Here is a 27,508-nt window from a genome sequence, read left to right on the forward strand (position 1 = left end):
TTGCCTGAACCAGCTAGCATTCAAGGGGAACCCATTAATATTAGAGGGAAAAGCTGCCTAGGGATGTTTGAATTAGAGCCAGTCCTGGAGTTGGTGTTGTTTCTGAACTTTGGAAGCTGATTTCTGGCTTTTCTGATGATAGGTAAAGCAATGTTATGGTGAGTTCTGAAGGCAGCAGTGCCATCACAGAGGTACAGCAAACTGGAGTGTGGGTGGGCTGGCAGCTGTGTGTGCCCAGTGATGGCAGGCAGGCTTTGTTGTCCCTGTCACAGCACATGTCAATGTGTGAAGCAGATGTGTGCAGGTGTGAATGCGCTTTTAGTGCTGGCGTCTAAAAGCAGTTTGCTTTAAAGAGTGCAGCGCTTAATTGTTCTGAGCATAAGCATTTAATCTGTGAAAATAGAATGCTGAGAAGCTCTGCATTTAACTGAATCTCTAGTTTTGCCTGTTTTTCTCTTGTCTGTTTGTAGACACTTTAGGCAACAGCTGATTTGATATTTGTCTTATTTCACAGCTGAGTAGTTTTTTATGGAAAATTTGATTAAAACTTTCAAAACTGTAGGCATGCCTTTTGTTTTCTTAAGGGTATGCTAATAATGTTGCTGTTTTAAATAGCTGTTAGGATACCAGGTGGTTCTATTCCTTCAGATCACATCACTTTCTGGTGTTATTGTTTAAAAATTGCTGCCTAATAACTTGCAGTACTCTTATTGCAGGCGGATTTGAGGCAGTAATCTGAACTCCTTGAGGCACAGTAAGTAAGTTTATTTAGTGCAAGAGAGACAGTGTTTAGCTTTCTTTAAAACCAAACCTGCTGCAGCGGACACTTACATAACGTGTATTAATGGAGCAAAAATGTGGCTATTATAACACCTCTCCCTTTTTCATCAACTTTTTGAGAATTTCATGTCTTTTTCCCTAGCTATTACAAGCAATCTACATTACTTATATGTTTCTACTAGCCAAAACCAAATTCAAACCAGTTACCCAGGTGTAATTTAGAATAATTGCTTTATTTAGATGAGTGTGTGATTGGGGTTGGTGAATTGGACTTTTCATAGTGAAGATGAAGAAAATGGTGTGAAAAGAGCCTGTACCTTTTTTTTAATCTCCTGTGATATAACACGCTATTTTAAGTGGATTGGATGATGTTTACTTAAGAACAAGGTGAGTGGAAAACCTACAAGAAATGCAGAGTAAACATGAAACACTAGTTTCATGGTGAGTACTGTAGGTACACAGGAAGATAGTTCTGAATATCCAATATTTTTGACAGGGTTCCAGGGTACGCGATATTCTTGCCGTGACCAGCTCTATAATTAGTCTAAAACCCCATGCACTGATTGAGCTACAGTAGGTATCAAAATGAATAACTTCCTACTCGGCTAAAATAGTCTACTTCTCACTGGCACTAGGCCATATTTTTCGCCTCCAAAACAAGTGCTCTGATGTTTTGCGTACAGGAATGCAGGAGGCATGAAACTGAAGAGATTAGAACTGAGAAGGTACTTTTGTCTGCACACTTGTAAGCAAGATTGCATACCTGAGCAGGAAAAGCACTCCTAATCATCTCCCTGCTTCCTCGGTTTGTTTGCTGTACCTATGTCCACCATCTATGAAAAAAAAACATCTAGACACTAAACCTTAAGTGTCATCTGTTAAAATGTAATTATCTAACTGCTAGGAAGAGGATACAAGCTGTTCTCATGTGTGCACTTGCTGACTTGGCTGTCATGGGCAAATCCCATGTCACTTTGTCACACAGGTAAGCTACCTGGCTTACCTTCCTGAATCCGCTTCAAGAGTGAAGGGACCTTGAACTTTGGAAATGAAGATCCAGAAGATAGGAGGCTTCAGACTTTCTCAAGTCACATTCATAAGCCAAAATAGCTATAGCTCCTTAATTACACCAGTACTTCAGTTTTCTTCCTATATGTATCTTTGTCTATATTATCTATGAACTTGTCGTCATTTTACAGGCATTAACTATAAAATGATCATCTTCTGTTAGTGCAGTGCCTGTTTTTTAGTGGTAGTGTCTAAGAGACAAACAGAATTAAGGGTTACTTTTACTTAATAAACTGATAAAACAATTTTGGTCATGCTATGTGAAGTAAATATTTTTCATTAAGTTCTTAAAAGTGTTTCTAGAATTCTATGATCTTTATTTTATGTTTCTCTGTGAGTCAGACTGCTTTGTTAGCAGTTCTTTGTGAGCCTGTTTTCAATTTTAAGTAATTTCTGTTGCAAGAAACAATTTAAGTAGAAAACTGTAGTTTGTGTACTTAAGAATGACAATCTTTCAAACTATATAATCATGCCTTGTCCAATAACAGTGGTACAACAGCATTTATGTAGATGTTCCTGCAATCTAAAGGGGTACTGGTATTTAAAAAAGAAAGTCCAAAAATATGTTATAGATAATTTGAAGAAATGTGTGCTCAAGCAGTGAGAAAACAAAATACCAAAACCTAACAGAAATACTGTACTTTTATTTACATTCTACTTCATTCTACTTCATAGTAATTGAGTGTACAACTTACTCATCTTCCCATTTATGTCTAGAGTTTCTAGAGTTTAGGTCAGGTTGAAAGATGTAGTTTGCATTTAGATTTTGGAGCTTTTGTGGCACTAGTAACATGTAGCCTTACCAGAGATAATACAGTTCTTGCTCCATTGCTCTTTTGTAGCTGGTCTGAGGACTGAAGAATATTTGGAAAGGACCAAAGGCTTTGCCATTCAATGACAGAGGTTAGAATTTTATAAAATGATTGAAGAGTTGGTGATGAGCAGATTCTTTATTACTTACTTGAGGTTACTCAAGAGTTGCGTTGCTGAGATTTTTACAAGCTACTGTTTCTCTGGACTCCAAGACTATGCTAAAAAGTTCTCAGTTTCAAATGACTCAAGGATTTGTGAAGAATATGCTTTTTGTCATCTTAATCCTATTAATGCATCCTCAGTTAAGCATAACCTTTACAACCCCAGAGTATGATTCTAGATTATGTCAAAGTGGTTAACTCTTGCAGAGATAGTGGTATAGTTTTCTAGCTAAAATAAGAAGTTCCTTGATACTATAGATTTTTGCTGTCTTGGGGGTGAATGAATCCTGCTTTGCTTTGCAATCCTTGGATTTTTATTGCATTGGTCTGTAATACAATTTGTGCTGCATTGTGATTTAACAGCTTTCATCTTTAGTGAAGTATGATATTGAGTACTTCCTCTTTCTACTTTTATGATGTTATTATTTCTGACTCTAAATTTGATCCCGGTGCTCATTACATATTTGAACTCCTTACAGATGACAGACACGTACTGATAGAGACACAGGTGTAGAGCAAGAATTGCTCGTAATACAGAGGTAGTTCAGTGGGACTTCTTTGAGTTGTTTAATGTCAGGGTAGCTGGAGTATGTGAGTATAGTACAGAATGGGAATCTTTGAGAGTTCAGGTGGGGGATATTCAGACAATGACAAATCCTTAAAGCTGAAACTGCGCCAGATTAATTCTTTTAAGACCTTCTAGATGAGACAACAGGATATGAAAGACCACAGAGAAACCTTGCAGATTATTGTTTGTCAGAGTCTCCTTCACACCATTATTCATTAAGAATGAATTCAGAATGAATTCATGGTGCTGGAAATAGATAGGTCTTGCTGAAACTGTAGACCTAATTAAGGAGGTTCAGTTATTTCCTTTAAAATTCCTTAGGACAAAAATTCCTTTTTTTTTTTTTTTGTGTGGCTAGCAGTTTAGATTGCTGGAAACAATTACAGTGAACTAGTAAACACTTGGACAAATAAGTCAAATGTAATTCTTGGTTATATATAATGTCCCATTACAGTATACAGTATACTGACGTGGAACTGTTCATGCACTGAGAATTGGGAGAAGAGAGAAAAAAGAGATCTTCATCCTAAAACACAGCTTTTAAAGGTTTGATTTCATTCTTCCTATGGCAGGACTCACTTGCTATGCATTTATCATTTGAAGTAGTATTGCTGTCAGGTCTCCCACTCTGGATGTGGTTAAGCCCCACATAGTTTGTGCACTAGAAGTGCCTAACTAGGCAGAATATGTGACTGTCACCATTGCAGTTGCAGCTGAAGTTGGCCTAATTTTCTTTGGAGTTGCCTGTGATCTGCAAACCTAGTAATGAAGAAAGAAGAAATGGAATGAATTGTAACAGTAATATATGTCTCCTGGGTATTTCAAAGCCACAGTGCTCTAATTAAAATCTCAGACTTAAATATCTGATCCTTGAGGGTATGAAACAGTGCATGGGTTAGCTAGAAGCTGTAACTTCACAGAGAAGCAGTGGCAAAATAGAAACAAAATTGTCTAGGGCTTGGATGTTAGTAGAATTTTTTTTTAATAGGTTTGAAGACTCATTTATTTTTTCAACGTTTGCATATATTACTTGTGTTGTTTTCTTAGATGCTTCAGCTGTAATATGCAAAGAGATTAATTAGCAAATGTGGTGCGGCAATTCCAAATGTGCTTTATGCACAGTTTTCAAGCTGACCCTTCTTTGGCTCACCTCTTCAAAGGGTAAAGGTGATCCACATTGCCTAGGAATGCTAGTGAGGAGCTGTTAGAGCATGCTGCTAAAGATGTTTTGTACTTACATTTTCTAATATGTCTTTTACCTTTAAAGTATCTCCAAATGAATCTGCTGGTGCTCTTGTTTCCCTCTAACTTCATGTTGTAACCAGCTGAGTGGCAGTGTGCCATCTGTGATAGAGAAGGACAGAATAGAAATAGAATATGGAAATAGCTAAAAATAGACAGTGATAAGAGCAGATACAGTGTAAGGAAAGATCTAAAAGTTACCTTCCAGACAGATGTGCGCATGTGTGTTGCACACAAATGAGAACAAAACTGTAAGGGCCAGTGTACAGATTCTGTCTTTTAGGGATATTATTCCCACTTCCTCATTTCAGAGGGTTTCTTTTCAGTTTTATTATGTTTTTTATCTCAGAAGTAGTTTCATTCATTATTGTTTGTTACCTGGTAAAATGTTTCTATTTCTAAACATCTATATGATACAAGCACACTTACAAATGCATATAAATGTTTCTACCAAAGCCTCTTGTAATGATACTTGAAAATATTAGATTGGGTTGAGAAGTATTTTGAAAATTCGGAGGTTAAGTTGCTTTTGAAAGTACATTTTTCTTCACTGTGGTCTGCTTCCCTCACTGTTTCAGCATGATTGCTTCCTCCTTCCTCTGATATTGCTAACAGTCAGCGCTGAAAGTGCAAGCCGCCGAGCATCCAGCTCTGCTTTCTGTGCCTGCAGTATCAGTAGCCTGTGGCTATCAGGAAGGGTAACCAAAAGGTACATTTCTCCCTTACATCTCTGGGTGCAAGATATTGAGTGCATGCCACAGCACCCATGCATTCCATGGGTAGAAGCTGTAGAGGAGTGTTCTCCAGGGTCTTCATAAACCATCCCTGTAAGATCCAGAGACTTCTGAAGTCTTTTACTCACATAAATATTCACTTCTAAAAGTGTGAATTTTGTCCAGACTTTTTCTTTTCTGAATAGGTGTGTAAATCACGCACACAAAAAAGTTTGTATGGAATCAGGTGTTTTCAGCTCTATTCTATCCCTGTTTTCTCAGACTTCTTTCATCCTGATAAATTATAATAAACTTTCTCCTAAACTTCTCTAAGATTTGAGAATCAGTTGAGGACTTGCAAATTGAGTAAATCACCCTGGGAACAGGCAGCCAACATGGAATTTCAATCCACAAAGTTGGTTTTCGTGGTATTTTATAAGCAACTGGTAAACAACATTTTATAACGAGGTATCAAGCAGCTTCAACTATAACGTTCAATTGAATGTTTGGTTGAAGTGAACTGTAATGTTCCACTTAATGTAATCCCAATAATGTGTTTTGCAGTAGAAAGGAGGGCTGATGGTGTGCTTTAGGCAGCATTATACACGTGAGTTACAGAGAAACAAAAGTTCTTGGTACCAAATATCTTTTAAATGTGTCAGTGTTGTAAATATGAGTCACAGAGTGGAATAATTTAGTGTTTCTTTGTGCATTTCTTGACATGTACTTCAGTGGATGTACAAAAAAATTAAATTGCCATTTTCTTTAAAAAATGTAGATTAAGTAATAGTACTAATTACAGCTGCAAAAACAACAATGCATGTTTATACTGAATTATCTGTTCAGCTTAGTGTCTAGAGAGTAATGCAGCTGTGCCAGGTAGGATTTCTCATGCAAATAATAGCCTGGGAATCTAAGTCCTCACAAGAGTCAGGTGCTCATGGATGTCTGAATATATAAATTGTCAAAGTAAAAATAATAAAATTCAATAGAATTTATGGAACATCACTTATGGTAAAAAAAAAAAATGAAGGTTTTAAAGAATGTTCAACATGTTGTCAAGATCTAGGAATATGAACTAATTTTGGTAAAAACAAAAATATCTGTTGTATTAAAACATTTTATCTTTTATGACTTTACGTAGCTTGATGTTTGAACTGTTCAAGAAAAGATAATTTTAAAAGCAAGTTACACAACATTCGAAAGCATTTAGAAGGTCTAGAAGTAAGAAGATAATTTAGATATTGCAGATCGTGTTATTAAATCTGAAGCTTGAAATAGAAGTCGATCCTTGTAAGGTTTTAAGTCAGACTTTAAACTGAAAAAGTAAGTTGCATCTATCCTTCTGAACTTGTCTCTTTAGTGCCTCTTCTTCTCATAATGCAGGCATTTGAAACAATACTGATGTTAAGAGTGATGATGAATGGAAACTTAAACTTTTCTAATGTATTGTGACTGCTAACTGTAGAACTCAGTGAGTACGTGTGATGATTTTGCAGATTCAAAGTAATGCCAAAAGCAGTTGGTAACGCTGTAATAACAAGAATTGTAGTAGAAAATTTGGTGCTTTTAGTCTTTGTCCTGGTTTCAGTTGGAACAAAGTAGTTCTTTTCTTTGTAGGTTCTGATATGATGCTGTGTTTTGTCTTAAGGAGAAAAACAGCATTGTTAACAGACCAGTGTTTTAGTTGATGCTGAGCAGTGCTGCACAGAGACAAGGACATTTCAGTTTCTCAGCTTCTTGTATTGTCCTGCCAATGAAGGACCAGCATGAGCATGAGCTGGTAGGGGACAGCTGACCTAAACTGGCTGAAAGAATGTTCCATACTATTATGACATTGTACAAAAAAATATAAAACTGAGGGGGAATTGGCTGGGGAGGCAGCCACAGCTCGGGGACTGTCTGGGCATTGGTTATGAGTGGCGAGCAATTGTGCCGCGCATCACTTATTTTGAATAATTATCATTACTTCAACCCACAAATTCTACTTTATTGGGTTTTTCTTATTCTCTCCCTCATTCCACTTGGGGGGGGAAGGAAGTGAGTGAACAACTGTGTGGTGCTGAGCCACCCCTACTGTGTTAAACTGTATCAGTCTTCTGAATGTGAATTCCTCTGAATTCCTGTGTACCCAGGACTGGTGTTTGTCCTTCACTATGGACTTCTCCTTTGCCAGGGCAGCACCTTTCTTACATCTGTCTCTAGATTCTTTCCCTCATACAATCTTCTCAGATCTTCAATTTGTGATCATTTCTGCGTACTGCAGCTGATGTTTCCAGCCCATCAAATACGATTTCTCAGTTTGTCCATTCGTATCAGGATTACAGTATTTGCTGTTTTCTTTTCCTTGATTCTTTTTGGGTTTTGCACTGTTGATCACATATTCCACTGTGATATCTTTACAGTTAACTCATACATTATTCTTTCCCAATTTTTCTTCCTACTCCTTCACTGCCTTGGTGTATCGTTAAAACAAAAACAAGCCAAACCCCCACATACTTCCAGACACAAGGGGATAGATGTGACAGACAGAATAAGCCTCCAGAAGTGATGCGATGCTGGTAGACAATGATCTTGTTTCTGGCTGCACGATGTAGTTAAGGACATTCTGGAATACTGTAATGAAGCCAAAGTTTCTGTGTCCTGTAAATTTCTTGGGAATGACATTTCTTATGTAAACTTCACTTTGAGATGTTACTGATCTTTGAACCAAAATTAAACCAACCAAATTTTATTTCCCTTGCTTCTTACAGATGAAAGCTATTTTTTTGGAAATAATTGTGGATTTCTGATGTACTTACCCAAATGGGAGAAACCGTACTGCATTGTGGTCTTTCAAGTAATTTTTTTTTCATCTTTTGTGCTTTAACTTTGGCAGTCTTTGGAGTGAGCCCCAGAATTCTCTATTTAAGCTGGTAGTACTTTTTTTCCAAAAAAGAAAAAAAAACCCAAAAAACCAAACACCCAATAAACAGAAGCTTAATTACAAGCTTGCAACATTCAAGGAAGGCGGTTACATAAGCATTCACTCATCCCCATTAGATAAGATGTATATGGAAATTTCTTTTTCATATGTTAAGAGAAAAAAATAAACCTTCATAATTAAAAAGGTCTATCACTACAGACAGACATATGTATAATGATTTATTTAAGGAAATTGAGGAAAAAGTGGATGTCTAGATAAAAGTTTTTTTACATATAATCTAAGAATTAAGTATAATCTAAGAACATCCTAAGTGAGTACAGTATGTCATAATCCCTTGGTTGTAACTCAATTAAAATAATGTTGTGCAAGTTGAGAATGTGCACTGAAGTGCACATATTGAACACTGAAATATATAACTCTGTTTTTGATGCAGACTTGTTCAAATGAAGGTGAATTTTGACCAGTAATCTTAGAGAAGAATTACCCAGCTTGGGCAAGTCAAGCTTCACTAGGACGGGTGCAGGGATTCTTCTTAATCCAGCTCATGCAGTTCCTGAGCTGAGTCTCAGAATGTGAATCTAGGCCCAACATTTGATAACAGCTTAAAGCAACTGATTAATATTCTTAGTTGAAAAGGTGAAAACAGGTAAGATTGTTTCCCTTTGTTGCTTAGTAGATGGTAGAAGAAAGCCAGAGAAGTTAAGTGAAGCATAAGGCTTTTGCTTTATGTAGGTGTTCTCCCCAACTATAGTACCAATACAGTATAATCACCACATATTTTCCCACCCCCTACGTGCATAAAGAGAAAAATAGCTTTTGCCTGAGATATAAAATTAATCGTGTGGAGATTAGCTGTACACTGCTATGCTGCAATTCTGTTGCTTCCATAGAGATTTATTTTTCATTTCAAATTGCTAAGGGAGCCATAAAATATTTAGAGACCTACGTATATAGAGATCTTTTGTTAGATACAATTGCATCCAGATATAGAAGATCTGCAGTTAGCTTTGGGGACTGGATCTTTGAGATTTGGGATGAGGGAAAGGAGAGATGCCACAACATTAACATGTAAAATAAATTCTGTAGGATTTTTCCATATTACTTAAAGTAACCTAAAGATTAAAAAGAAATTAATTGCTCGTTTGTCACAGTGTAAAGCAAGTGTTGTATTAAACCAAGAATGTAGAGTTCTGTTAACCTAAAAAGCTTCTTCATCAAGTTGAACTGGGAAACAATGTACATTCCCTGTATAATTTCTCCAGGTTTTATTAGCTCCTTTATTCTCTTTGAGGTGCAATTTAAGGAACAACAACAACAAAAAAGTAGCCTGTATCCTATTGAGATGCATGAATATGTGGAAAGTTGTGTAGAAAAAGACAAAAATAAAACACCTAATTCTTCTTTGTGCTTTTGAATTAGAGTTCATCTACAAAAGCCTTGAAGAAAGGCTTTCTCATGGAAAGGGAGAATTTCTTCCCTCATTCATCCCTCCCTGTTTACCTGAGATTTTTTCTATCTTCTTTTTCCCCTCCCTATAGGAGGGAAAAAGCAGAGAAGGTATAGTATGTGAGGGACGGAGGAACCCCAAGCTGCCATCACAGTTATCCTTCAGCTTACTTCATTAAGACTGGTATGATTGGTAGAACAAACCCATTGGTGATGGGTTTAAATTTCTGTCCCCAAGAAACACAGGTTTCAGTTCGGTTCCTTGGCGTTTTCCTGTTCTCCCTCCCGTATACTCACCTCTCCATTTAAGAAAATTTTAATGTTTCCTGTGGATTTTCTTCAAATAAAGGGTCTATTGTTTAATCTGGTACACTCAGATGTTCCACTTGGACTTGAGGGGTGGGAAAATCGAAGAGGAAGCAAGAATCAGAAACAGTAAAACTTTCAGAGATGCCAGTTCAGTTCTTCAGTATTTTAACAATGGAGCATGCGCACACCATGTGCTGTAAACATATGCATTGCATTAGGTAAAATTCAATACATTTCATTCAAACACATATAAACATCAGAGGGAATCCAGTGAAAAGCTTTGGTTGCAGAAAAAAAAAAAAAACAAAAACCAAAACTGTGGAGAGAAAAGAAAGGTTCTGAATAGTTCAGTGTGTAACAATTTGGTTGGTAGACATTTATCGTGTAGTACTGAAAGAGCAAATAGATTTGTAATCCAATTAGGAAACAGAGAAAAAAAAGTAGCAATAGCTATAAATATATTTGTTAGATTACTCTTCATAATTAAGGGATGCGTAATACCTGACTGACATGTGGCTTCTCTCAAGTTACTTAATACAGTGGTTGTGCCAGTGTAAATTGGGAATTATGTTAGTGTTTACACTTGGCCTGCTTTGCACGTTCGGTATTGCAAAAGTTCTGAGCAGATGTTTGGGACAGTTCGTTATTTGTTGATGTTTAACCCTTTTTCATAAAATTATTCAATTATACTAACGATTGAAGTAAAATGTATCTGTCGGTGTATGTGTGTGTATGTAACCATATCAAGAATAATTGTCAGGATGGTAGGGATTGTTTCAGCTGCCTAATTCAATACAGGAAGTCAGTGAGATCATAAATCATGGAACAAATTATCTTTTTATCTTAAAGGAGAATGAAAACACTGCTGTTAGATTTGTGTGGATAGACTTATGCCTTGTACCTAAATGCTCTGAAAACAAGTTAGTCAAACAATTTACAAACTAGATATATTTGAATTTTCAGGTCAATACTAACTACATCACATGGACTTTTTAGGATTCTTTCATCATTTCTTGTGATCAGGAGTCTCACTGAATGAAGTATTTAAGACACTGAACAATCAGTTTTTAATTCTAAATTATTTGCTTGGCTGTAGACTTCAGGTTTGGATACACAAGCAATTTCAGTAGCTTAAAAAGCAATCGCACATCAGCTGAGCTGTAGTAATTGTCCATGTGCATATAATTGAATCTTCCTTTATTGTAGGCTTTGCTAAGCCACGTTGCATTTACTCACTTTTACCATGGATATATGCAGATAATTGCTGTGACTCAGCTGACACTCAGTAAGTTGGTAAGCTGCAGTAACCTGATCATCATCTTCTTGAGCCTTTTTTTTTCTCATATTTCTGTTTTTAAACTGATCTCAGGAAATTTTTCATTTCTTTTCCTTTTCAAAAGTTCCATTTATTTTATTTTGTTGTTTGTTATGAGTGTGAATCCACTTTTTTGTGGTTGAATTGGCCAGGTTCTGCACATTTTACTTCTGGAACCCCAAAGCAAGGGGGTTACAAAGACCTGTGTCCACAGCTGCAGCTTAGGCTTCTGTGAAAAGAGAAGTCAAAACTTTCCTCCTCCACCAGAGACGCAGAGAGCAAGAATACTCATCAACAAGCTCAGCACAGACAAGCACTTTGGAGCCATGAAACAATCTCCTGCCCACATGGGAGTCTGCAGGAAAGGGTGGGAGGTTGACGGCTTTTTGGATCTGGCCCCATTTCATCTTAATCTGCACTGGCTCCTGATCTTTTCAAAGTCTCCCCATTGTGCGTGTGATTTCTGCTAAACATGCAGAGAAATTTTTAAGATCAAGACCATATGATATAGCAAGATTAATCTACCCTTTGGCCTTCACCTCTCCCTCCCACTGGGGGAGAGGTTTGGTTCTGCTAATTTGTCATGTTACTTTTTTTTCCCTGCCATCATTTTTTATCCTCCTCATGGTTCACCTAAATTGGGGATTTTGGTCCAAACACTCTCAGCATATAATGAAGATAAATAGGATTCTTCGTGTCCGCTACATGAATTGTTAAGACATTATTGTTTATTTCACCCAATTTTAATGTGGAGAATTTGTAACTCATTTGTAGAATATAAGTGTTTTTTCACTTTTATTATGTATTGTGGCTCAGTGAATCCCTGTAGGTCTGTGAAGCAGATGTGTTAGCACAGCAGCCACTATAACGGCTTCATTCTTTCCCTCATCTTCTGCAACGCAGTCAAGTTTTGAATTGTTACGATATGCGGTAATTAAATATGAATAAATAAAATATTACCAGATAATGAAGCTGCAATCCTCTCTGTCATGTTAAATCATTGATGAGGTGCCTGTGAGTAGGAACTGTGGTTGATGATGTCTTCTGCCTCGAAGTCTGTGATTAGTTTTGTGAGCAATTGTGTAAATTTTTCCATCATCTTTGCATCAATAGTACAAAAAAAAAAGCCTCAGTAAAATGTGTATGGATCATTTTATCCTCTTGTCATTTGATTCCTTTCATGTCTCCTGATACCTGAGTAATAATTAGAAGTGGACCAATTTGCTGATAATAACTGTGTAATTCAACTGTTAGACTTAGAAATGAAATTTTCAAGCTTGTTAAAATACAGAGTTAGGTTTGGGAGGAGAAATGCAGAGAAACCTGTCTTTATCTATGTTTTTAATATTTAACCCATAAAATATAAATCTATATAAAATATAAATCTCAGTGAAGGAATCAAAGAAATAATGATCATAATAAAAATCTTTGTTTGCATTCATCCATTTCAAAGCAGGGCAGATGTTTATGCTGATATTGTAGATCCTACAAACCCTGCTCTGCTGGAAATAAAGTATGCATTCAGTACTTATACTCTCCTGAAATCTTCTCCTATTCCCATAATAGCTTTGAACTTCTATACCTATGAATAACCCAGACTTACAGTACTTTGTTTCAGCCTCTAGAGATACGCATTTTCATGGCATTCCTCGCACCAGTGAGGTTCCTCATTTTAGTCTTGTAGAGCTATACAGTATCCCCGTCAAGCAAGAAGGTAATTTACATTTTGGATTGGTTATGCTTGTTTGAAGCTGCTTGTGGGGCTGGAACTTACTGCACTTCTTCAGCTATTTCAGTTGGTTACTTCAGACACATATTTCAGTCTCTCTGGTGTTCTTTGAGGGGACTTTAGGCCATAACTGCTGCAGAACAGCATTTCCCAGTTGCAGTCTGTGGGGTGATGGGTTGAGATTAGGCAATTAGTTCTTGAGGGCTTGGTTTGCCCTTGTGGTTTATCACTGCACTTGTATCAGTTTATAATAGTTGTGTCTTCTAACATTTCCTCATTGTTAGAATTACTTTCCCTTAGAGAAATGTCTCTGGTTCTCTGCTTTTACATTACTGATGAGTTGCACTTTCTGTCACATAAAGGTAGTGTGGTAGATAATAAGTCAGAAAGAAATTGGACTGGGACTGATTGTTTTTCTTCAGTACCATCACAGAATTCCCTTTGTTTAATGTTAGAGATGTCCAAGTGAGATTTAAATAAACCCTCCTGCCATTGAGCAGTCTGCTGCTGCAGCACAGAGCTGTACATATGCTAATTTACCCTTCTGAGCTCCATTTTCCTGTAGCTAGGTTGCTACCAGTTCTCAGTTAAGCCCAAGGAAATGATATCTCCAGATCTCTAAGCTGCAGTCACAGAGTAAACAGGCCTCATTAGAAAATCCCATTTGTTCAGAGCATTCTTCCAGTGTAGGAAAACACGCCTGATCTACACAACAGGGTGTTTGCAACCCGAATTACCTTTTATCTCCACAGGTTTGCATGCAGGCACATGTAAACAGGGAATAAGCAAACAAAGCCCAGCTTGTGGCACCTAAGTAGAACCACATGCTGCAAACCTCGGCCAGCAGTGCAGCTGCCAGCAAAGCTTCAGCGCGCACGCATCCCAGGAGCGATGTCAGCAGCTGTGAGCCCCACAACACTTCTGGCAGTGATGGTTTCCAGTTTAGGCCTGGCCATGCTTTACATCTCTTGCCCATCTGTTTGTTTTGCATTGTGTTACATCATCCCAATTGCAATAGTTAAACTATAAAATCATCGGGGAATCGTACAGAGGAGAAAGCTGCTTTTTGCAGCTCGCCCCAGGGAGGGCTTTCTATTCATAGGACATGGTGTCAGAGAAAGTGCAGAGGCTTTTTTGTGGGAGAAACAGACATATGGGAAGCTGGGACTGACACTGGCAAAACCATGGTGACGTTGGGAGCAAATAAGAAAATTACTGGAAGGATATTTTGCCCTCACTTTTTCTGCATTTTGGTTATCAAGCAGCTTCGTGATGTTCTGCAAAAGCTTCTTGGGATCCAGATATTGGTGGAATGGACACTGAGAAATTCAGGCATTGAATTTTTTTGTTTCCATTACTTCCTAATTCAATGTTTCGAACTCTGAACAAGATCCACATACATGTTCTTGAGTTAGTTTGCAAGATAGAAGTCAAATTTTGTCTTTGAATAGCTAAGAGGAAGATAGAAATATTTCCTGCGAATAAGTCTGATCTTTAATTTAACTTTTGGTTTCAGCTTGCTTGGAATTCTTTGTTAGGGGTTTTTGGTTTTGAAAATATTAGTATAAAATTAGAATGTTGGAATGACTTTTCAGGAACTTGAGTGCCTTTTTGAGAATATTTGTAGAAAATAAGTTATTAAACATTGGCTTAGCATCAGGTCTTTACTGTTAGCTGTTCATTATCTATTCAGAAACAGCTTCTGAGTGTTGCATCTCTTCCAAGACTAGGAACACTCTTAAATATTGAATAATCCCAGACTTCTAAATACATATTTCAGAGAAGTAAGACTTTAAATAACAACCTTATCTGAGAAATTGTGAATGATTCATAAAGAATAATATAGAAAAACTTGTTAAATTAATTATTTTTTCATCTTTCATAGTTGTGAAATGACTTCGACAGAGAAGCAGCCCAGAATTTTGTCAACCCATATGACAACTCTCTTCAAATACTAAGGAAAATTTTATTTTTATTTTTAAAAACTTAGCTCTGCTTTTTATATATGTATTTAGTTAATGGAAAAGATACAGAGCTGGAGATTTTTTTTGAACCTTATTTTGTAGAACAGAAAATCACATGGGTCTAAGATTCAAAAAATGAGACACAATCCACTGACATATCGTATAGTATCATGAGTGCCATTTGTGATTTTCAAAAGTATAGTGTAAAGCATTGCTTCTATCCTAGCCTAATGGATATAAATGTAGACCTCTAAATAAGCAGTTAGCTTCTCCATGGCCACCCTTGCCTACTCACTGCATGTTGATTATTTAAGCATCAGCTGCATAATAAGTTGTAATCCTTCCTCTGAATGGTTACAGTCAAGACTGCTTCAGAAGATGGTGTGGGCTAACATGTTTTGGTTGGCTTTTATTTTTTTACTTTATGACAGCTTCTCCTGAACTGGACTAGCATTTGTGGTTTTGTTTGGTTTTGTTGTTTTTTTTTTGTTGTTGTTGTTGTTGTGTTTTTTTTTTTTCCTAAATATTTATTTGGACATGCCTGTTTAAGCAAAACCTAGTGTTTCTAGAGCAGATTGAGTTGTGGAAGATGTAGACAGACGCATGCCTCCTCCGGCAACTCCAGCATCACATCAAGTAGGTCTGTTCCATGAGAGTAAAAAAAGATGTAATCCATGAAGTCACTTAGAAACTGTTTCTCACAGTAATAACTTCCGTCATATTGTTGGTTTGGAATGAGTATATATACATCTTAATGGGATGACAGGATATTGGCCAACAAGATTCTGAATTGTCTATGATGGAAAAAATGCATTTTGGGGGATATCAATTCTGCTAATGCCCTGCTGTGATAGACAAAGCTAATCACTCTGTCATTTCAATAAACGATTTATCTCTCAATAGTTGCCCCACTCAGGAAATTTTACTGACTTTAATTCATCCATTAAGCAACCACTTTTCTAAAATGTTCTTGGACTTACATTCAGTTTTATGTTAGAATGCTTCTCTTCCTTTTGCTTATCTTTCGGTTAAGACCAGACAGAAGTGCTGACATGAAGAACCCTTAGAGTACCTTAGATGAGTCATACAAGGGGGCTTAATCAAAAGAACTATAGAAGAGACCTGAGAGGTCCCAAGGGAGAACTTGCTGTACCCAAATTGACTTTGCAGGTTTCTGGCCAACCTGTTTGCGCTGTTGTAGTTAGGGAAATTCAATAAGTCCTCTATGTGATTTACTCCAATGCTTCTTTATCCTTCCAGTTAAAAACGTATTTCCTCCTGTCTCAATAAATCAACCTTCTTTTTTGTCCTACTTGTGATACAGCCACTAAGTAGGAAATTGATTCTTTTCCTGGCATTCTGCTGCATACCATTGGCTGCAATTTTTATCCTATCATTGATATTATGAGTTTATGATCCCATTTATATTACTTACCTTTCACTGGTTACGTGTCCCAAAGTTGTGCTCTTTCTTGGTGTTTTCTGAACTCTGTTTATAAATGGGATGCACAGAAGTTTATTTGTTGTGTTACCTTACACTTTAGTAGTCCTGAGGAAAGCAGAACAATTCAGGTGTCCTCTATACAGTGGTCCTGTTTGTGTCAGCAGGATGATGTTGTTGGCTTCAGATTCAGCATATGACCCACTTACCTCCCTCTTAGCAGAACTGTTGTCTAGCATTTACACAACTGATGCATGCAGTGAGTTGGCTTCTGCCTTGTTTCTGTTGCTTATTTTCCTGGATGTGGTGCTTTGGACTTGTTCTGTTTTGCTGTTTGTTTGTGGTTTTTTTTATGACATCCTCAGGATTCACTGTAGTTTTACCCTTGGTGATGCCATCTCCAAATTTAAAATGCTTACTAAATTATTAAGAAAAATATTGATATAGTACCAGACTCAGAAACAAGACCCTCAGCTCATTGTCATAGTAGGAGAGTAGGAACTATAGATAACTATCTGCCTTTGTTTTCTAATACTCAAATGCAATTTCTATTGATAATAATTTGCCTAATTTGGGACTTAGATTTCAAAATCCTGGTGAAAAAGACAGAGCCTGCTGTGCTCTAGTTTGTTCCTGTTTTCTCTAGTCCTAACACTGGGCACTACTGAAAAGAACCTGGTTAGAGTCATAGAATAATAGAATGGCCTAAGTTGAAAAGGACCACAAAGATCATCCAGTTTCAACCCCCTGCTATGTGCAGGGTCACCAACCAGCAGACCAGGCTGCCCAGAGCCGCATCCAGCCTGGCCTTGAATGCCTCCAGGGATGGGGCATCCACAACTTCCTTGGGCAACCTGTTCCAGTGCTTCACCACCCTCTGTGTGAAAAACTTCCTCCAAATATCTAACCTAAACCTCCCCTGTCCCAGTTTAAAACTGTTCCTCCTTGTCCTTGTCCTATGACTATCCACCCCTGTAAACTCTCTCCTTTTTATACACTCCCTTCAAATATTGGAAAGCCACAATGAGGTCTCCCTGGAGCCTTCTCTTCTCCAAGCTAAACAAGCCCAATTCCCTCAACCTTTCCTCATAGGAGAGGTGGTTCCATCCTTATTGCGTGCTCATTTCAGTTACTGTTTTCTGAAAACTCAAGTTAGGCTGACTGTCCTGCAATTCATAGTTTACTGCTTTGTCCCATTTTTAAAGATAAGCAATTGCTTTGGATTTTTTAGTCTCTTGGAAGTTCACCCGCTCTTCACAGTTCTGAAAAAATAATGTTTTCTGGCTTAAAGATTGTCCCTAGATGATCTTCATGTCTAGCTAATTTGCAAATGTTATCAAAGGAGTCTCTCTAACCTGTTCTGCTTGTAGCATTCTAATCTTTCTGTTGGTAAAGTTGCAGTATCCATGTAATTGCAGTTAGTCCTTATAATGAAAATTGAAACAAATAAGCAAAAAAGAACTATAGTTGTCGTTTTAGTCTATCGTGGTGGTTAATGTATGCTTGTATATCCTCTTTTTGTGCAAGACACCTTCCCAATACAATCAGTTACCTGTGTAAATGCTATGGGAATTTGGTTTATGCTTAACCTTTCTGACAGCAATCTTTCTCCCAGTACAGTGTGCTTTATTTTTTGGGTAGAAAGGCTTTAAAACTTCATCCTGCGTGATTAATTTATTAGACCATAATGCATTGTAAATTTTCAGATTTATACAAAAAAGTTTCAAAAGCAGAAGTAGGATGTTCTCTTTAAATACATGTTGTTCTCTACGACTACAGATCAGTTTGCAGGTATATTCTGTAGCTTAAGAAACCTGGTTAAAATGTGTAAAATTTGGCCATTTTGAATGGATGTTTCTCAGTTATATATTTAGCTTATACTTTCTACTTGAAGCCAGTGTTTGCAAAGGAGGACTTTTTACTTTTCTATCTGTGAAAGAGACAAAAGCTTGTAAACTTCCAAAAGAGTCACTTGAGTTGGAAGATGATTTAGAGGAAGTGATACTCTTCAGACAGGAGATAGCAGTACCAAAAACCTATGATATGTTAAACTGCAACATCATCACTTCTATTATGTTGGAATATATAAAAAAAATGTTGGAATGCCTTTATGCTTTATGCTTAAGAAGATGTTAATATTTACCATATGGACTGGATAGGAGGCCTGTTTATTCTCAGAGTAAAGAACAAAATGATTTTAATAGATAATATGATAAATATTACCTCTTTGTACTGAGCTGGAAAACAATCCATTGATCTTGCTGAACAGAAAAACAGAGAGAATGAATTTCATTGGCAGTTGTGTGAATGCCAAGAAAACGCCATCCAAATTGTGCAGACAAAGTAAGACACTCTAATGATGGATGTTTCCCCTGACTTCACGAGGTATTTGAGGGGTAAATGATACCTGCTGTTAGAGTATATATCCAGTAAATATATTTTTGTCACAGAGAGAAATAGACAGTCATGAGCAAAGACAGCACATGTCTTTGTCTGATGAAGAATATATTTAAAGAAATATATTGCATTCAGTTGCTGTTGTAATGCAGTTGTATTATCTTAACGATTTCTGGTTAAAACTAACTTTTCAATATTCTGATCAATGCTCATAGTGTGGTATGCCAGAGAGGATTCTGAATGCAGGGGAAAAATAAGGAGCATTTTAATCAGCATTGAAAAAGCTTGAGTGAAGTAAGATTAACAAGCAATGGTTATTAAAATCTCTGGAAGTGAACTACAGTATGTGGCAAGACATGCAAGACATACATGTTAAAGATTACATGTGTGCTAGAGATGTATTTTAGCTAATGGCAAATAAATTCCCTATTTCAACTCAGTCTTAGAATCATAGAATCATAGAATTGCTCGGGTTGGAAAAGACCTTCAGGATCAAGTCCAACCACAACCTAACCATCCTACCCTAACTCTAACAACCCTCCACTAACTCATGTCCCTGAGCACCACATCCAAACGGTTTTTAAACACATCCAGGGATGGTGACTCAAGCACCTCCCTGGGCAGCCTATTCCTGTGCTTAACAACCCTTTCTGTAAAGAAGTTTTTCCTTATATCCAACCTAAACTTATCCTGGTGCAACTTGAGGCTATTTCCCCTCGTCCTATCACCTGTCACCAGTGAGAAGAGACCAAACCCACTGTCACTGTAAGCACCTTTCAGAGTCATTGCTAATAACCTCACTTCAGCACATAAGCAAACTTTGTGTCATGTTCTACAAAATCACTCTCAGGGAGGAATCCACTGAAATAAGTAAATAATAAAGTAGGAAGATAAAATCTATTTGCAGCAAGATCACAGAATGCAGAAAAAAAATACGTTACTATGTGCATTTAGTAAAAGAGCCCATACAAAGCTTGTAATTAGGGTATGCTCACCAGTTCTCAAACACTGTAATTTATATCTGGTCATTTCATGAATAAAATTTATACTTTAAAATGTACAGGTTCCTAACTCATACTAATCAATGTGTTCCAATTACTTTGGAAGGACTGTAGAGTGAATAGTTGATGCCTGCGAGTGGTATTTTTAGCTGTCTAATTCTGAATGAGTCCCATCCTGCCAACAGCATCTTTTAGTTATGCACACAGGAGCATGTTTGAAGATAAAGTAGGAAATTCTTGAAGTGTTATGGTTACACGTGAAATCAGTTTCCCTTTTTAAGAATACTTTCTGGATGACTTCACAGAATTGAGAAACTAATAAGAACATTGAAAAATAGGAAATTTGACGGAATGAGATATCAGTGATATTACATGATATTCTAGTCAGATTCACAAATACGTTCACTATTGCTAACTTACCAACCATTTTCTGAGAAGTACAAACATCTCAATACCCTATTAGGTTGAGTGAAGATACTTGGCTTCCTAACAGCTTGGAAGTTATTGTATGAAGCTTTTTCTTTGTCAGTGAACACTTATCCTAGTTTCAGAATTGGAGAACACCCTTTCACATTAAAGAAAATTTAGCTTTTTTATATTTTATATCCCAATAAAAGCATGTTTCTCAGGGATAAATAAAGAAAGCTAGGTATTTATTGCTACAAAAATTTGACACAGTTTAAATAGTCAGGGATCCTAATCCTCATAATGAGCAGAAAAGTGGTTAGAAATCAAATCAAAAGATAGGATGTCAGAAAAAACTAGTATTTACAGTAGCAGATAACTTAATGCATGGAATAAAACTTTAGGATTTTGTATTCTGCTCAAACATCGCTGTCCATCTACATCAGAAACACATTGAATGGGAAGACATGCAGAACAAAATTGAAGTCGACACGACCATGAAAACAGAAGATTAGAAATTACTTAAGCCCTAGCACAGCTCCTTATATCCCTTTCCTTTCTGGAAGCTGGTTGATAGTTACCCTTATGAACATTTTGTAATTGCAAGCCATAGCTGCCTCTGATTCATCAGTAGGGTTGGGTGAACTGCATTATATACCAGTGCCGCTAGAGAGGATGATGCTATTTCCGTTTTGCTGAAGAGAGTGAAATTTAGTTCTGCAAATAGAAGATTACTGGTTTTAATTGAAGGCATAAATGCAGCAAAAAAGTAAAATCTTATTAGCTGCATTACCAATTAGAAACATGGAACAAATCACTCAACATTAAAAACAAAAATTTGGAGTAATGATCGACTGATTGGCCTGAGGACATGGATAGTGAGGCTGACATTGTTAAGCAGTGGTAAAAGGTACCAGCCTAAGGCTTACAGTAAAGTGGCTTACCAACAAGCATGGACATCCTTGATCCTCCTGCCTTGCTTATCTGTAGGATACAGCTGTTGCTGAAGCAAGTCAAATGTTCTCATCCTAGAGAACCAGATTGGCAAGGATACCAAAAAATAAATATCTGTCTCTTACACACAGACCTCAAAGAAGACAAAATGCAACAGAGAGTGGTATTTTAACCCAGAAGAGCAGCTCAAGAAGTTCATGGAGTGAAATTCTGAGTAGCCGAATCTCTTGGAAATTTAGACAACTTTTCACAACCTTTTCTAGAAAAAAGTTAAATTTGTTCATTTTCTGATGTATTTATTGTGGATTAGTTATTTTCTGGTGCTTTCTTGTAAAAATTTTTTCATTGTAAAATTTAATGAACACATAAGCTAATTTAGCATTTTGGAAGTGGAACATCGCAGAGCTGGAGGTTGGAGGCTTTCTGATTCTGTGCATTAGCATCCCATGGTTACCATATGCTAACGTTTTATGCATTTGACAATAGGAAGAATCAAGAGAACACGAGTATGTTGGGCTTCCTGCTTGTACCAGTTGGCACACTCAGTGGCATCACTGTGCAATCTCAGGCACTTTCCATTCATTATCTTGGCCCTGAGGTGTCTCAGTCAGGTCAAGTAGTAGCCCTGGGGTATTTCCAGTTTTTTCTTAACCTTATTGTTAAAAATCCATTAAATGCCCCAGATGCCCATGGTAGTATCCCTTGCTAGAGAGGCACTGCAGTGTGTTACATTGTTAGTCTCAGTGCTGATTTTCTGTGTTAACCTCTCCTACTTTGTCACTCTGTCTGTAGTTATACAATAGAACATCTTATTGCAAGATGTTTTGGCTGGAGAGACATTCTTATTTATCTGATATACTGAGTTGGAAAGCAATGAAGTCTGTGATCAGACCTTGAAATTGACCTTCTTTTGCTTCATGTTACCATGGATATCATCATTTTGTTACTTTAATCTTCATCGCTAGTGAGAGGAAGGACTGGGGCTTTATGAAATGTTTCTTTCCTCACTGAACATACTATAGAAAAATATTGTGTCTTCTTCACTGAGCATGCCCACATGTGTGAGAAAGAGCATAATTCTCATCTATCTGGATCCATTTCTGGTAGTTTTGGCATCAAAAGAAATTTAGGGAAAAAAATCCATTTCATGGCTTGCCAAGCACCTGTTGTATGGTTATCAGAGTTATCTGATGAAGAGAGGAGAGTGTTTATTTCTTTGCCAGTGTAAATACTGAATAGAAAATGTGGTTTTAGAAACAATGCACTTTTATTTTGTTTTCCCTTCTTTATGTACAGATTGTTTTCCTATAGCAACAGGCAGGTTATGGTAATGTCTTAGAAGAGGCAAACCATGGTTGTGTCCTTACTGAGTGAGGTCTTTGTCTGCAGTAAAACTTTATTCTCCAAACTTAATATGACAATATCATTGCATACATAAATTGCATACATAAATGGAAGCTCAGACCTTTTCTGCAGCAAGCAGCAGAGTAACATTTTGTCCAACAAAGGTTTTCCAGGTCTGTTTCTAGATGACTTTTGAGTGTCTCCAAGGGTGGAGATTTTGCTATGTCTCTGGGCTTCTTCCAGTGGAAAAGAGCACTGGATGAGGCTTCTTCCATTGCTTATCCATCCTCAAAGTAAAAAAAAAAATCATAGGGAACCTCCTGTGTTCCAGTTTGTGCTCAGTGACAAAATGCCTCTGTCTTTCAGTTTACACATCTTCGTTTCCCACTTTATTATTTACTTCACATTTCTGAACAGGCTGGGTCCAAGTAAGTGGTATCTTGAATATTGACCGAGACACGATTTTGTTTGTAGGACAGAAACATAACTTAGATGTGCATTTAGACACCTCTTCTGACCACCTTCTACCTGTTCCTTTCCAATAACATGACTGGGAATGCACCTTTGAATGCAGGATCTTGTCTCTAACCTCATTCCAACTTTGGGTGGTTATAAGGTATTCAAAACATAAGTAGGTATTAGTAATTGCAATAAGATGAAAGATAAAGTGCAGCCTATAGCATGAATTGGAAGCAAAGGATGCAGATACTATGTTCTTCATATGATGAAAGTAAAGGAAAGCCTAATGTACAGTAAAGTATATTACATTAAGAAGCTGGCTATTTTCCTCATGGACTCTTAAGGTTTTTTTACTAAGCAAGTGAATATAGTCTGATGGTTTTCACTTGGCTAGATGATGTTATTTCAGCCTTTTTGCTCAATGACCCCTAAAATATTCAATTACCTTCCTGACTGATTCCTGTGAATAGGGACGTACACTAGGATAGCATCATAATTTTACAAAATCAAAGAAGTTGACTGTTAAATGTTTTGACATTTTAAGTCTTTGTTAACAAGGTAAAGAACCTGTTTGCATTTGAAATGTATAGACAATTTCTGAAGCACCCATTTGTGCAAGTACCTCATGTAAGTTTTCTGATGTAGTTGCCTATTTGAGTCTATCTGAAAGCTTTCATCTGTTTCCTCCTGTTTTCAGTTGATAATCAACTCATACAACAGAGTAGATGTTTTCCTCCATTTCCAGTCGTCACTTGATATGTAATGAGATTAGCAATGAATGAATCACATAAAATGTCAACAGAAAGAAATTAACTACTACTACTAGCCATTAAGAAGGTGGAAGAGTTTGGGAAGAAAAGCTTCTTTGGGAAGACCAGGGCTTTTCTATGGTCATCTGCTCTCAGATGTGCTGGACATTCCTTCAGTTATGCATCAGTTCTTGTTTCCATCTTCTTCAACAGCTTGACGACAGACAAGCAGTTAGGGCAGCCAAGAGAAATACACTTCATGACATCATTCACTGGTGGAGATATTTAAGTTAATTAGTTATGCTCAATTTTATTTCTTTGTTCTCTAATCTGTCTAAACTATGTTACAGGCTTCACTGATCGTCTGTGGAGACTAAATAATGTGCAGGCTTGCACATAGTATTTTCTTACTAGGGAGAAAAAAAATCGTGTTTATTTCTCTTAACCTATTTTGAGAAACTTAACCATGGGAAGAAAATGGGGAACAGGTCTGATACAGAAATAAATGTCTATTTATTTATGTTTAAAGAAGTGAAGTATACTGACATTTTGAGGTGAATGCAGTATAAACATTGCTGCAGACTTCTAATTGTCTGGCTAAGAAGTGGAATATTTTTTTGGTCCTGACTGTATAATTTGTCTAGTGATTAATTTAGTATCCATTATGACTGCAAGACATCAGCTTTATGCACACCGAGTTCTTTCATCCTCAGGCCAAGAACCATTTTGCAGGCGTAATGCAAGAATGCCTACAGAGCTGTGTGGGTGTATATAAACCCTAACCTGAACATCTTGCAGTGTTCTCAAGTGGGAGGGTAATTTCGCCTCTTCACTGATTTTACTGATGTCTCTTATGAGCAAGTAGTGCCATTTCCCTCAACCTTTGATGAATTGCGTGTGCTACACAATGTGGGCTGTTGCTCACCAGAGGATTAAGCAGGAGCAACAAACCTGCTTCACTTTCTTCAAATCTTTCATGAGTGACAGACACCTGCGTCATCTTGTACAGTCTTAACATTCTGATATATGAAAGCAGCCTTCCAGTTCTTCCAGAGGTTACTACTAGGCTGACAAAAATGCTTACACTGCAACTTAATCATTTAAAAAAAAACAACTGCATTATTTGTGTGCTGAAATCTTCAAAAGCAAATAAATTTTTTGTCTTGGCACTCTTAAATTAAGCTGTCCTAAGTACCTGCAGTAACCATGGTATCTGAAAGTCTGGCTTACTGCAGCAGTTCTTTGTCTGAAAAGTGGTACATACTGTACTTGGATTTTAATGGAGCCATTTATACAGATTTTATATTTTCCCGTAAAACTCCTCAAGATGAATGAAAACAAGCGTGGGCTAAATGTTTGTGCTTTTCATGCTCTTTCTGTTTCAGAATCTTGCTGGCTTTCTTAATTGCTAACTTATGCAATTTCTTTGTCTTTTAGAATGTCGAGTGGTGAAATCTACTTCTTATACCAAAATAGCTTCAAGTTCACGAAGGAGCACCACCAAGAGCCCAGGTCCATCCCGACGCAGCAAGTCTCCTGCTTCTACCAGCTCAGGTAAAGCAAGCAAGAATTTCTTCTTAAAAGCAGCAAGCAGTTTATTTCAATGCAATTGGCAATATGCTTAAAATACAATATTTCTGTAAAATGTATATATAAAATAGTTGATAGTAAAAATTCACTAACTCTCAGTTGCACATGAGAAGAAATGTCTTCTGATATAAAAGAATTCTTTACTACTTCATAGATTATTCTCCAGTATTGCTCTTCATTTTCCTTCATTGTTCTTCTGTGATATTGTTTCTTTTAGATAAATACTGACAGAAAGAAGTATTCTTTCTACTAAGAACTGAATAAACAGTTCAGAAAGTAGTCAAGTCACTCAGAGTAGTGCCATTGTCTGTACATGGCAGATTTCAGGGTTTTTTTTTGCATTTTGTTTCTGAGAGAGTTACAAGTCAGCAGTGAGAATAGGCTAAAGATAATAAGCATATTGAGAAAGAGGAGAAGGGCAAAGACAGAATGTAAATGCAGACGTGAATTTGAGAAAAAAGATAGCTGAGGAAGAAGCAAGTCAGAGTTGGCTGAACAAGGCAGTGGTACAGGTTGGAGGAGGATCAATAAAAGCTTTAATAAGTTGTAATTCTGCCTGGAGAGACTTATTTGTTCTCTCCTAGTAAGCATTCTATGACTAGTTCCTCCTCGCAGCTTTTTCGAAACAAATAAGTAAAAGAAGTACATTAGATAATTTATCTGTATTGGGGCCAGCACAAATCGTTATTCGTAAGTACAAATAATACTTGGTATGGGCCAGTTGAGTAGACCCAGTCCAGAAGTTGCAGCACTGCTTGTGAATATGGATTTTGTAAGAGGCAAATGTCAGAGCTTTGTGAAAGTCATCTCACTTTTTCTTGCCTTAAGTATTCTGCCTACAGGGAGGCAAACATCATACTGGAACCTTTTTGTTACCTGCATCCTGCACCATAATGTCCTTAGGGAGGTGGCTATCAGAACTGTCCAGGTGCCAAGGAGCTCTTAGATGCTTTCAAAGAGGGGAGGTGTGAATTGAGTGGAACCATATTTTTCACAAGAGTAGACTAAGAAAAAAAGTGTTCTTGATCAGGGATGGAGGAAAGTGGGGGTAACACAATGAAAGACAGAGGCGTAGATCTGTGTGTAGGAGGGCTGGGAGGCAGTGTGCCTCCCACTGTCTTAAGAACATCTGAAATAGAAAAGACTGAAAAGAGGTGATGGAAAGAAGTATCAGTTGTGAGGAAGAAGCGCACAGACTGAAACATACTTCAAGTTATTTTATTTATAGCTCGATGGAACAAAATTAAATTAAAATTTAGCAAAAGAGGTTCTACTTGGTCCATGGATATTACAGATGTTTTTTTCCCCCAGTATTTTTTTAATTGTGAGTACAGGTTATGAATACTGATCTATGTATGTTCATTTTTGTATGGAAGAGCAGTCCTACTGTGCATAAAAAATGTTTCTGCCATGAGACTAGCAATATGGTGACTGCATGATCTCATTCTCATGTGTTAAATAGTAATGTTTTTACTTAAATATATTTGGGAAGTGTAGATGAATAAACTTTAAATCTCCAATAGAGAGAAAAAAATAAACAAACATAAAAAATAAATATAAACATAAAAAAAAATCAGTGAATTTATTTAAATACACAGTTTGATGTTAGACACTGCAATAAAAGAACAGCGGAAAGAAAGCACAGACACTTAGGTAATAAGCAAAAAACAAAATTCTCCCATGAAGTGAAGATGTCATAGAAATTTCACTGTTCTGCCATGCAGTAGGCCTAAAAATAGTGCCTGTTTATTGGAATTACATATATGTAAAGGCAGCAGAATATAACAATTACTGTCAAGAGCATATATGAGCAGATGATTTTTTTCCACGTTCTTCGCATTAAATATCTCACTATTAGAGTCCCATAAATGACCATTGATGAGGCCATTGAGTGCAGGATGAGGGCATTGAGTGCACCCGCAGTAAGTTTGTGGATGACACCAAGTTGGCTGGAAGTGTGGATCTACCTGGGGGTAGCAAGGACCTACAGAGGGATCTGGACAGGCTGGAGAGCTGGGCTGAAGCCAATGGGATGAGATTCAACAAGGCCAAATGCCGGGTCCTGCACTTTGGCCACAACAACCCCAGGCAATGCTACAGGCTTAGGGCAGAGTGGCTGGAAGACTGCATAGAG

At 37.2% G+C, this 27,508-nt stretch overlaps 1 protein-coding gene across 1 annotated transcript in view; it reads left to right on the plus strand.

Moving 5' to 3' along the window:
- The window catches only part of LOC104917559 (serine/threonine-protein kinase DCLK1-like), a 60,118-nt gene that overhangs the window by 12,223 nt on the left and 20,387 nt on the right, over positions 1-27,508 (plus strand). Inside the window, exon 2 of the mRNA XM_031552057.1 lies at positions 25,222-25,338. Coding sequence (XP_031407917.1) covers positions 25,222-25,338 — 117 coding nt within the window. The remainder of the gene's footprint in view (positions 1-25,221; positions 25,339-27,508) is intronic.

Source organism: Meleagris gallopavo, chromosome 1 (assembly GCF_000146605.3).
Source record: "Meleagris gallopavo isolate NT-WF06-2002-E0010 breed Aviagen turkey brand Nicholas breeding stock chromosome 1, Turkey_5.1, whole genome shotgun sequence".
Classification (NCBI taxonomy): Eukaryota; Metazoa; Chordata; class Aves; order Galliformes; family Phasianidae; genus Meleagris; species Meleagris gallopavo.